We start from the raw sequence: 13,188 nt of genomic DNA on the forward strand, positions 1-13,188 counted from the left end.
TGTCTTGCCCCGGCTCTACGCTGTCGTTGCTGCCGTGGCTAACATCTCCAACGAGCTCAGGAATGTAGCTCTACAACTTAGCATTGTCACATACCCAGGCTCCTGAGCTCAGGTCATGGCAGACAAACAGTTCATCACTCATGCTTGCATTTTCAAAAAGCATTAAAATGAGCACTGCAGTTGCCTTGTTGTGCATGTGTTTGAAATTAACAACAACAACAACAACAACAAAATGTAGTTCTGAGGAAGGGGGCTGTGTTTGGAAACGAATTTGTCCCAAAATTAAGCCTAAGATTTAGAGACCAGTCAGGAGAAAAAAAAAAAAAAATCATTTCACCAAGGTCCTCCTTTGATTGACTAGAGACTTTCTTTTTCTTTTCTTTTCTTTTTCTTTTTCTTTTTTTTCTTTCAGGAACAAGAGCGTGTTCCCTTCACTACCTGGGGAAAATGTGTCCGTATAACCCTCTGTGCAAGTGCTGTCTTCTTCTGGGTAAGTCTGTCACAGACGTTTTAATATCTAATTGTAAATATCCAGGAAACTCAAGGCAAGTTGGAAACCATGTGGTCTCATAGAATTGTTTCCAGAGAACCACTCCGCCACCACGTGGAGCAGCTCTCAGTATCTCTCCACTCACGGTGGCTCTTCCAGTTCCTTTCACCTCCTTGGTTTAAATCAGATGAGGAGGTCCAGATTTTCCAGTTTCTGGTGAAGAGACCAAGTGGGAGGCATTAAGAATTTTATAATTTTCCGACAGTAGCAACTAAAATACAATGTCTAGGAATAGCCTTAAAAAGATAATAGGAACTATCAAAGAAAACATAAAAACTACTGAAAGGTATAAAAGAAGCCTGAAACAAATGATTGTAGATAAAATGATAATATTTCTAAAATATCAGGACTTATAACATTAATTTGGGGTTTATTATTAATAAAGTCATATTAGTAATATCATTAGTAATATATTGAGAGTTTTATTGGCTCAAGAATAGCAAAATTAGAAAAGAGGATGTGAAGCCCAGATATGGGCCCTCATATCAGTAATAATTTAGTATATGAGAAGGGAGGCATTATAACTCATGGAATAAGTGAAGATTATTTAATAAATGGCAATGGAGGGCCATGGGTGTCTCAGTGGGTTAAGCCTCTGCCTTCGGCTTGGGTCATGATCCCAGGGTCCTGGGATCGAACCCCACGTCGGGCTCTCTGCTCAGCAGGAAGCCCGCTTACCCCCCCACCCCTGCCTGCCTCTCTGCCTACTTGTGATCTCTGTCTGTCAAATAAATAAAATCTTTTTAAAAAAATAAATAAATAAATGGCAATGGAATACTTGTTAACTCTTAGGGAAAAAAATAGAGATTAAAACCATACTGTGAAAAATAAATAAAATAAAACCATACTGTGAGTACATATTGTAATTCCAGAAATATTCGGAAGGTAACACCACAAACTGGAAATAAATGTTGATGAATATGCAATCTCTGCATAAAAAAAACTTCCTAAACATCACAGCAGTGCAAGAAGTTTCAGAGGAAAATCTACAGATCCCCACACATCAGTATCATTCTAAGCTTAAACAAAACAGAGGAAATTTTTGTTAACAATGAGGGCAAAGGGTTCATACCTTCAATACATAAGAAGTCCGGATTACTTGTAAGGTAATACTAAAGATCTCAAAAGCTGAGGAGGCAGAGAACAGGAATACCCTTTCACAAAAGGAAAAATACCCTGGCAAGTGTCAGATGTCAATACTAATTAAATCAGCGCCCATTTAAATGAGATAGTGTTTCACCTCTCCCCTGAGAAGGCTCAGTGTTGGTGAGGTGCAGTGATCAGCTACTCTCCTACTTAGAGTGTGAGAATTTTAAGCTGCCCTGGTCTTCTTAAAAAGCAGTTTGGTAGTAAGTATCATGAGTCACAGGTATTCATGTGCTTTAATCTACTAACTCAGCTTTTAAAAACCTTTAATAAGGAGGTATTTCAAAATGGTAAGAAAAGTAAAGATTTAGTCACATGTATTTATTACAAATATATACATTTATTTATATGCATTATTATATATAAAAACATCTCAGCCAAAATATCCTACTTCTAATCCTTCATACAATAGTATATGGTATACCCATGAGAAAGTATGTCCATGAAAATATTTTATTACATGTAAAAATGTTATGGTTTGAAAGGCTTAAGAAAAGGATAAAATATGTAAAATGATCTTTAATATGCAAATAGCACATAATTCTGAAGGAACTGTGCCTACATATAGATGGTATATACATTTTTTTCTATTTTTCTTTTTTATTCTTTATTTTCATAGTTAGGAGTCATTCAGTTGTAGGTGATGGAAAAATCAATCTTCAGTTGATTTAAACAACAACAACAACAAAGTGAGAGTGAGTGGCATTTATTGGTTCCTGTAACTAAAACTCCCAGGTCTGAGGTATGGCTTCCATGAAGAGGAGATAATTGCAGCCCAGATGACATCATGGGCTGTGTATTTTGTTCTGCCTTCATTCTGTGTCCAGTGGTCTCCTGGCTCGGTGGTTTGGGTACTACCTTATGATCTCAGAATGGCTGCAAGATTCCAGATCTCACATCACATGCAAGCCAAGAGAGGTTTCTGTTAGCAACTTCCTCTTGACAGAGCAAGCTTCTCTCCCCCATAGACACTAGCAGATCTCTCCTCACATCCCACTGGCTCTTACTAAGTTATTTGTCAGGCCTGGAATCATTGGTGAGGCCAGCAGGATGAGATACCTATTTGTCTCAAACCAGTCAGGATGCACCTGTAAAGGCGGGGGAGCAGGGGGACAATCCAGTGCAAACCGTAGGACTGAAAATGAAGGAGAGTTCATTCTCCCAAAGCAAGAGCTGGGTCTACTGCTAAGACTGGGAACAGATCCAAGGCAACAAGAGAACCAGTGTCCACCGTGGTGTAATTTCAAATGTTCCATAATCCTATATTAAAGTTATAACCAGAAAAGATTCATAAGGAGCTTGAGAATTAAAATCTTCCTCCTGGGAAGATATATTGAACCTATCAAGTGCCCTGAATAAGTATGGAAACAAGTCAAGTTTGTAGAAGCTCTGAAATGAGTTGGAATTCATTTCCTAACCCACGTAGGAGGCAGTGCCATGTAGAGGTTAGTGGGACTCTGGAGTCTCTGAGTATCTCTGTTCTTTCAGTTACTAGTGGCTTAATTTGGGTCAAGGTCTCAATCTCTTTGGCTCTTTTTCCACTGTAAAAGATACCATGCTACTATCTCCCAGGGCTTTTGTTGAGGATTTTAAAAATATGTGTGCTGAGGTGAAGAGTTAACATTTAAGGAATCTTAACTATTATAATTACTTAATAATTCAAATTATTATGGAGATTTTTTTAAAAATATACATGATTTTTTTTTAAGATTTTATTTATTTGAGAGAGGGAGAGAGAGATAGCGAGAGAGAGAACATGACCGGGGATGGGAGGGAGAGGCAGAGAGGGTCTGGGAGTCTGCTGAGCCGGGAGCCCGATGCGGGACTCGATCCCAACACCCTGGGATCATGACCTGAGCCAAAGGCAGACGCTTAACCACCTGAGCCACCCAGGCGCCCCTAAATATATATGATTTAAATGGCCAATATTTGTTGTGCTCAGAGAGGAAGGTGGGATATACCTTCTCTAATACATTTTTCTCTACCTTGGCTAATTTTCACATGTACTGACGCACACAAACATGTCATTCCTTTCACAAGTATTAAGCCCTTTCTGTGAAGGGAAGGAGATAATGAGAGAGATTAGAAGAGGAAATATCATGCCTTCTCTACAAATTGATGGCTTTAAAAGTAAGAAGAACCTCTTGTTAATAACATGTCAGTTGCCATATTCACAGCTACCATTTACATAGTACTTTTCCTGTGCATGGGCTTAATGTTCTAAGTGTTTTTACCTGGAGTGACTCATTAAAGCCTCATAACAATCCTATAAGTTAGTTCCCATTAGGATCCCTCACTCTAAGGGCAAAGAATTTGAAACCCCAAAGGCTAAGTAATTTGCACAAGGTCCCACAGCTCGAGGCAGAGCTGGGATTGAAATGCAGGAAGCTGGCTCCAGGGCCTCACCTATAATCTCTCCCCAGGTGAAAACCAGCCACTCTCTGTTGCTGTAAACAACACCAAGTGATTTGCTTGGCCCTGGAGTGCACAGTGTCAGTAGCTTTTCTCTCTGGTAGCAGTCCTCACCGGCGTCAGTCACATCGAGTACATGCTTTGGAGTAAGTCCAAGAAAGTAGATGTAGGGGAAACAGTTTTAAAAAGGGGCCTTCAGTGTGTGTTGCTCAGGGGCCAGAGAAAACCTGCCTAGTAAGGAAGTGATGTCCTACCAACCATGTACAAACCAGGCTTCAGACCCGCCCCTGCCCTGCCCCCAACATGGGGTCTGTGCCATCAAAAATGAAACAGATCAGTGAAATGAATCTTGTGCAAAGGCAGGTATGAATAACTGCCAGTTTCAGATCTTAAGATCGAGTATGAAAAGCATGTGCCGCTTTCATCAGCAGATACCTTGTTGTCCTTTCCAAATTCCCTGTGGGCACGCTGCAGCCTCCCGGGTCCTGTTCAGAATCTCCCCTCGTGCAGGGGACTAAGACGCTAGCACCTACTGACCTTGAACCTGTGCTCGGTTCTCTGTTGGAAGGAGAGCTATCCCCTTCCAATAAGACGATAAGTGAGCAAAAACTTTATTGCATACCCTCAAGAATGCCATAACTGTAGGAGAGATGTTTTCATGGGTTCTGCTCTTCGAGTTTTTCCTCATCTGAAGATACCTTTTTTTTTTTTTTTTAATAGACCTTCATTTTTGGAGCAGGTTGGGGTTTGCAGACAAACTGCCCAAAAGTACAGGCTTCCCATGGACTCCTCCCTCCTTGTGCAATTTCTCCCCTTGCTTTCATTTTCCCTCAGTGGATACATGCTCTTTTGACTTCTATCATTCCTTTCCTCTATTTTGGAAATTTAACATGCCTAGTTTCCACCTGTCTCATGGCCGTTGTGCGAGAGTCCCATCATCCCACACATGCACCTTGTCCGTTCACACAGGGGTTCATCTTTAAGCGTAAAAATACTCCTCGTGAGCTTCACGTTCGTGTGTTTGTTGTGCTTCCAGATCCTGTTGATCATCGCCTCCGTCATTGGGATCATTGTCTACAGGCTGTCGGTGTTCATTGTGTTTTCTACCAAACTTCCCGAGACCTTGAACGGGACAGACTCAATCCAGAAGTACCTGACCCCTCAGACAGCCACGTCTATCACAGCTTCCCTCATTAGCTTTATCATCATCATGATTCTGAATATCATATATGAAAAAGTAGCCATCATGATTACCAATTTTGGTAAGGTCCTATTACAGCTTCGGTCATCTGTAAGACATTTTTAGAACCTGGTGAAAAAGAAAGTCTGTCTCTTTTAGGCATTTCAATCTCAACATGTTACACATTTTTGAAAATTTCAAGTGTAAACATATTTCATCTAACCTGTGTGGGAAATGAATTATCTACAGCTTTGCATTAGCAAAAGGGACAAAGCAAAGACAATCATTATAATGTCCAAGCTCTGTGTAAACAGATCAGCCCTGAATAATATTTTCAATTATGTTAGATCACGTACTCTATTGTTGAAAGTAAATAGTCTCTTTATTGCAAATAAGTGGAATAGGGTCATGGTTCCAGTGGCAAATATGCTCCTCTTTTGCTGAGAGGACAAGTAATCACACTGTTGCGTGGCTTCCCCCCATGCTGTTCATATTAATATAGCTCTGTTCTCATCAGCTCCGGCTTTTGTAATAAATGTTTCTCTTTCCCTGGCTTGTATCCCAGGCAGCTGCTTGGTGGTCAGAGTTAAGCGCTCCCCACATGCTGCACATGCCTGGGTCATTTTCCGAATGGTCTGCTCAGTGGTCATCTTCTGAAAATGATCAGATTGATTTAAATTCTAAACTAGAAGAATGACCTGTTTTGTCTTCTCCAACTGCTTGTAACAAGTTCCCCCTTGTTTGTTTCAACAGCCCTACCTTATCCCAATTCAGGAAGACAAGAGAGTATCATTTAGCAGGGCTGTTCAAAAAAAATTTTTTTTGTCCACTTAGACCTGAAAGAGCACGGCCTTGTCCATTTGATAATACTGGGCTAGTAAAAATTAAGGCATCCTTGAATATTTTTGCTGTATGGGATATTGTTTTCTCGGCGGACGGGGGAGGGAAGACTCTTACAACGATGTGTAAACTTGGAATTAACACAGTAGCTATATTAAGGAATTCAGAACAGCTTAAGCGGAAACAGTGTGAATTGTATTTTTTTTTTTTTTTAACATGTTAACTCATGTATCCGAGTCTTTGGTTAGGGTCTCAAAGCTGTTCACAATTTTAAAATCTTACCTTTATTTGACTACAGAACTCCCAAGGACGCAGACAGATTATGAGAACAGCCTGACCATGAAGATGTTCTTATTCCAGTTTGTCAACTACTATTCTTCATGCTTCTACATCGCGTTCTTTAAGGGCAAATTTGTGGGTTATCCAGGAGACCCAGTCTATTGGCTGGGAAAATACAGAAACGAAGAGGTATGAACTTAGAACTGGCTTCTCTTGACAATTTAAGCTGCTTCCTGTTTCCTCCGGGTGCCCAATGAAGAGTTTCTTCACTGTATAGTCTAGAGAGTCTCTTCACCTCAACAGAATAATATCAGCAAAAAATAAAATTAGTGACTCAATTTCATGTTTGACCCATCTAGAATTTAAATGGGATTTTCTTTGTCATATTCCAGTGTGACCCAGGTGGCTGTCTCCTTGAACTGACGACACAGCTGACGATAATCATGGGAGGCAAAGCAATCTGGAATAACATACAAGAGGTGTTACTCCCGTGAGTATGAAGCTGTGTAATCCCGGGGCTGTGACTGAGGAGAGAATAGCCCACCCATCCAAATCACTTGCCTCTATGTTCACACAGCTGCGTGCCCACCTCTAAAATGGAGTAAACTCTATTACAGGTCTCCAGACAAGATGGTCCGACCAACGGTATAAATGTATCCAGTGTTTGATAATTATGTTACAAAGGAAAAAAAATTATATTTAAATCCCCATCTGCTACAGTTTATGCCTATTAGCCCATTATTGGTAGCAAACTGATCCTAGTTCTTGGAGAGATGTCCTTTGTTGAGGCTGTGAACTAAGTATTTCCCCAGTTTTCATGACTTCCTCCTCCCTTATAGTATGCTTTAAAAACCAACAGTAGCAATTTGTTGAGTTCCTAGTATGTGCCAGGTCCCTGTATTAAGTGCTTGATAGATCACTGTCATTTAATCTTACAGACAATCCTTATTTTTATCTCCTTTATAAAAATGAAGATTCTGTGGCTTAAAGCAGTTAAATGACTTACCCATGTTTGCATTATCCATAGAGGCTACTGTGGGATTCAAATCTAAGATCCCAGGACTCCAAATCCATGTGCTTTCAACCAGAGTTCTCTTGTGGTCCTCAGGCACGAGATTACATAATGTTTTAAGAGATAATCATCTAAAATAATAACCACAAATGTTTTGGCTTACTGTTCTTTCCCTAAGAAATGAGAGCAACAGATGTTAGCCGAAGTCACACTGTCCTTTTAAATCTTCACTTAAGTCCTATCTTATCAAAGTGAAGAGTCCATTGCTGTCTCAATTTCTGCAGATTTTCAGGGGGCTTATATTCCTTTTTTATTGCTGCTGAACAGATTACCACTAACCTAATGGTAATAGGAAGACAATGAAAAAAAAAAAAAAAACCACACACACAAAACAACAGATTTTAATACCTTACAGTTCCAGAAGTCACGAGTCTGACATGGGTTTCAGTGGGCTACAGTCAAGGTGTTGGCAGGAGCCATGTCCCTTTCAGAAGCCTCTAAGATGAATCTATTTGTTTGCCTTTTCTGGCTTCTAGGATTGTCCACATTCCTTGGCTTATGGCTTCTTTTCTCATCTCAGAGCCAGCCTTGTGGCTGTGTGTCTGACTTCTGTAGTCATATCCCCTTAGCTCCTCCCTCCCTCCCTCTTCCACTTTGATTGACCCTGGTGATTACACTAGGCCCACCTGGATGATACAGGAAAATCTATCTTAATGTCAGCTCATTTGCAACCTTATTTCCCCGTACCAGCTAACTTACATATTCGTTTGTTCTAGGCAGGGGATATGGACATCTGTTGGGGAGCCATTTTTCTGACTATTCCACATAACTTTGCAAGATAATTTCTGGCTCTGAGTTTCTGTTCTCACAGAACTTTTGATCTCTCTTCTGTCTTGCCTCCCACATCTATATTTTCTGCTTATGCCAACCCTAACGCCTGCTGTGGCCCCTCTCCTCAGTGTCCCCTGGAACCACTCACACAAGCAGCCTTTACTGACGTTTGGGACACAGAGCCAGAAACCCAAACAACTTTAATTTTAAAATTTAAAAAATCCTTCTTTTTAAAGTCTTTTCTCCTGTATAACTGTATAACTGTTTTGTTTTTTTTTTTTCCTATTATCCTTCTTTGTAGCTTCGGACTCTGCTGCCTGTCTTCCCCCCACCACATAGAACTTCCCTTTCTTTCTCTTCCCTCCACTAACTTCTCCTCTCTCTTCCCCATTACCAAGTCCCTGTTCATTCTCTTTGCAGAACATTTAACCTCTTTTTTCCCCCCTGTCTTTGTGGAGCAGAAACCTCCAGGTTTCAGTGTGTCCTTCCATGTCTCTTCACCAGGCTTCATCCTCCACCTTCCATGGAAACTGTCAGGGTCTGTCTCTAAACAGACTCTCCTCTTTCCCCACAGCTTCCTCCTCACCTCTCTCTCCCCTCATAGAAAAATGGATTTTGGTCTTAGCTGTAAAATTAATATTTGGGGGCCTTACTACACAGTAAACAACCCTTACCTTCGCTGAGTTCATATTCAGATTTTTTCCATGAGTAGAAGTAGGTCATGCACAAATATTGGATATGAAAATATATCAAACAGAGGAAAGGCTTAACTGAGATGAGTAAAAAGCATTTTTCTGAAGGAAGTAGGCTGGTTATTTAAACCAAATTTTGATGACTAATTGGTTGTCAGAGCTATTTTCTGATTAAAAAAAAAAATAGTAGCTGTTGTGGGGGGGTGGGGGGGGAGATGTATATTTCCTAAACTGGTACTGAGAAATTCGTATGCAATGAAACTTGTTCACATAAAATATTTAAAAATAAAGGATGTATATAGTATCTATGGCCGCTTTATACCTGCACTTCAAGGGAGGCCATCGTTACAAAATTTTAGTAAGCTAAGCTATTTGTTTGGCTCTTTCTACGCCTGGCCTAAAATACTTAAGGGTGGTACATTTTGAATTCTCTTCCGCTTGCCTGAAAACTGGAAATGCTAAATTTTAGCCACTTTAGAGAGTGACTCGGGCTCTTCCCATCGTTCTTCCTTATGATAGGTGCCATTTTCCTTCTCACTGTTTCCACAAAAGTGAGAGAGAGTGCAAGTACTCTTGCTACCCAAAACTGTCCCCACCCCAAAACACACAGGAGGGGAGAGAAAAACTGTGTAAGTCAGTAGCAGTTTTCACACCATTTAAGTATGTCATAAGGAACATAATAAAATGAATGTCACCGTAAACTTGCCGCCTTCCACCCCCACCGCATTTGAGGTCCTCGGTGAGGATTCCTGGAGCGTAGGAAGAAGCACCTCTTGCGTTATGACCCCTTTGGGGTCTCCCTGGCCCCTAAGTCAGTACCTAGGATTTAGCGGGCAGTCCCCAGCCCCAGATGAGTGAGTGAACCGTAAGCTTCAAATATATAACATCAGCAAAGTGACACAGTTGTTTATTGGATCCAGAGAACAAGCTCAGAGCCCTTTCGCCATCTCAGCCTCACTGGGATATTTGAGGCATGCCCAGGAATTTTATTTTGTGTCTGACAAAAGACTAATACAATTGCTGCATGAAACTACTCACTCTGGAGAAATTTTTATGATAAAATGATAAGGAACATAATTATAGTTAAATATCCAAAATACCAATAGCATTGTTCTTTGGTGTTTAGATAATGGATGACTGTAATTTTCATCCATTATATGTTTTTGTATTTTTCACAATGGATACACACTACTTAAAGTGAACTATTACAAGAGAAAATATCCCTTCTCAAGATCTGATTTGGCTAGAGGATGAACCAGAGACATAGAGTAAGGAACCTTACATACAGCTATCCCTCACAGTTCACACTGACCCATTACTTCCAGGAACAGTAAAATAGATTCACATAGTGAAGGGTGCTTGTATTTAAAATTAGCAAGTGGGAATACTGTGGAATAGCCTTAAATAGAAATAGTGATTATCTGTGCCATGTGGATTACATATGATAATGAAGAAACAAAGAGAAAATGAGGTGTAAAGTGCTTTAAGCCCGGCTTTATGCATAATAAGGACTTGGAAAAGGATGGCTTTTTACAATGCTGTTCTGTTATTGCTAGCATGCATGGTAAATTCCTAAGAAAACTATTTTGTAACCTCTGCTAGAGGGACGAAGCTTCCAACCGTGGCCAGGGGAAGAAGTGTCTGGTATCAGTATTTTTAAAAAGTTCTCTCGGTGATTCTATGTGCAGTCAAGATTGAGATCTCTGCCCTAGATTCATAACCCACTAGAAAACACAAAAGACCAAGGACAGTGATGGATGGATGACAGCCCAAGATTTCCTGCTACAGATAAGTGGTTCAACTGAGGAAGACGGAACAAGAGGCTCAGAGTCTGTAGCTCAGAAAAGGAAGCTAGTCAGAAGGACTTCTAATATGACCCCTTATGGGTGAGGGAAGGCAGTACGGTACCAGAGGGAAGTGGGTAGATGAGCTGGTCGTGCAAGTGGTTGCTGGGACAGAAGTTTCATCCTCAGTCCAAACTGGAATGGATTTGGATCCCCAGTCATAAAAGAATGCTTCTCTGGAGCGTGGAGAGGAATCCTTCAAGAGGCTGAGGCTGAAAGTGTGAGCAAAAATAAATAAGACAATAGAAACCAGGAGTCTCCAGTCTGGGTGTCCCGAAGGGTGATAGATGATGCCACCAGTGTCCCAAGGCCCCCATCATGCCTAAAGCTGCAGGTGCCCGGCCTTGCCTTAGACTTGCCTGATTACAGAGCTTTGGGTTGGGGCACAGGAAGGAGCACAGCAGCCAGCATTCCAGGTCATTCTAAGTGCTGAAGTGGGACCCACCCATCCAGACAGCATTGGGTTTACCATCGGCCTCAGCCAGTGAGCCTGTATTGGTCAAAAGAAAATCCTGTGAAGGGGGTTTTGATGTATTAGGAAATGTGCTAGATACTTTATCTGTTCTGGATCATTTAATCCTGACAGAAACCCTGGACAGGGTAGGCTTCAGCACCCCATTTTATTTTAGCATGACCAAAGTCAGGTAGTAAGAAGTGAAGTATGGATTCGGAATCAGGGGTGTCTGAGACCATGTCCCCGCCACTTTCCACAGCCTCGGGCTGTGTCCCTACTGTCACAGAAGAGAAAGAAGTGCGGCAGGATTGTGAAGCCAAGAGCGTGTTCTGTCGTAGAGCAGTCGCCCCCTCGTGCGCCTTGGGGGATGGTCGGTCGGGTTACCACAGAGACCAGCAGCAGTGGGACGTCTGGCATGACAAGCTGTTCGTAGCTCGTCTCTCCGTGTGGGGTGCCTGTGCGGCTTCCGCACGTGTGCACGTGCAACACCACTAGGGCTGTCTTTAGGGTGAAGCCTTCCCAGTATCTGAATTTGAAAAATCCGTGCGAGCATGTTGCTGGATCATCCACAGCTTAGCCCAGATGTTTGTATTTGAAGTTGTTTGCTGCTGTCGTGCCTCTTACGGTGCACTCCACGAGGAAACCACAAGCCAGCTGTTGCTTGAGGGGACAACGGTTCTTTAGGCTACAGGTGCACGCTTCGTGCCACTGCCAACTTCAGTTTCTTTTCAGGAAAAATTGCCCTAAAAGCGGTGGGGGGAGAGGACACATTTGTCTGGAGGCATTAAGAAAGAAGGTAACAGAAAAGACAACAGACGACTCAGTGGGGCCCGTGTCCAATAGAGCAGAGCGTGGGGCATTGTCACTTCTCAGCTCCTTGATTTATTCAGCTTAAAATAGGGTCTTGGACCTGTTTCATCTAAAATGAAAATATATCCCCATTCTCTCAGAAACCTTTAATGGCTCCCTGCTTCCCCCAGAGTAAAAAATGCCCAGATCCTCACGGTGGTCTCTTGGGCTCCCCACAGCTCAGAACTACCATAGCAGTTTCCTACTAACCCAGGACCACACCGGGCGCCATGCTGTCTGTTGAAGGAAAGTCAGGGGCCTGCTCCTGCCTCTGGGGCTCTGTAGTCACTGTACCCTTTGCCTCCTTCACATTTTTATTCAAATGTCACTCCTCCACCTGAGCCCGTCTCTGCCATCGCCCTCTTCCCCTTCCACAAATGCAGACAATCTCCATTCCTTGCCCTGCCTCATTCTTCTCCACAGCAGGATCATCAGCTCCCGTACTGTCTGTCTGTGTTGTCTTCTCTGGTGATTTCATACTAGAAGGACCATTTTGGATAATAGCAGCCAAACGGGGGAAAACAAAAAACAAAACAAAAACCTAATAAAGTTTATCAAATGAGAGAAAAGTATTTCTAAAAACTAACTGCCATACGAAAAGGAGCTGGGGGAAAAACAGTAGCAGTTACAATTTTAATAAAGCCTGGTACATAGTACTGGTTTTCAAAATATCTGGGGGGTAGGGAAGCAGAAATAGAAATTTAGCATGAAAACCAGCGATTAATTTCTTGGGGAGGTTGTGTGGTTAGCTGGAGAGATCTGCAAAGTAATTGATAATATTCTAATTTATAGTTCGATCTTTTTGGCAGCTGGGTCAAGAACCTGATTGGACGATGTCGCACAGTTTCCGGAGCAGAAAAAATAACCCCGCGATGGGAGCAAGACTACCACCTGCAGCTCATGGGCAAACTGGGATTGTTTTATGAATATCTTGAAATGAGTAAGTCCTTAGTGACATAAATTATACTGGAACATGTGTTGGATCCCAAATAATTACCTGGCATCGTGAAATGGAAAAACAAACAAACAAACAAAAAAAAACGCGTTTTTCTCCACTAGATAAAATTACACAGTCAGGCTTTAAACTAAGATGAATGTG

General features: G+C 41.7%; 1 protein-coding gene across 3 annotated transcripts in view; it reads left to right on the forward strand.

The window, feature by feature from the left end:
• Positions 1 to 13,188, forward strand: part of ANO6 (anoctamin 6) — a 185,427-nt gene that overhangs the window by 151,461 nt on the left and 20,778 nt on the right. For all 3 annotated transcript variants that reach the window (XM_046010920.1, XM_046010921.1, XM_046010922.1), the window contains 5 exons: positions 413 to 490; positions 5,145 to 5,370; positions 6,427 to 6,596; positions 6,800 to 6,897; positions 12,899 to 13,029. In XM_046010920.1, coding sequence (XP_045866876.1) covers positions 413 to 490; positions 5,145 to 5,370; positions 6,427 to 6,596; positions 6,800 to 6,897; positions 12,899 to 13,029 — 703 coding nt within the window. The remainder of the gene's footprint in view (positions 1 to 412; positions 491 to 5,144; positions 5,371 to 6,426; positions 6,597 to 6,799; positions 6,898 to 12,898; positions 13,030 to 13,188) is intronic.

The sequence above is a fragment of the Meles meles genome, chromosome 7, assembly GCF_922984935.1.
Source record: "Meles meles chromosome 7, mMelMel3.1 paternal haplotype, whole genome shotgun sequence".
NCBI lineage: Eukaryota > Metazoa > Chordata > Mammalia > Carnivora > Mustelidae > Meles > Meles meles.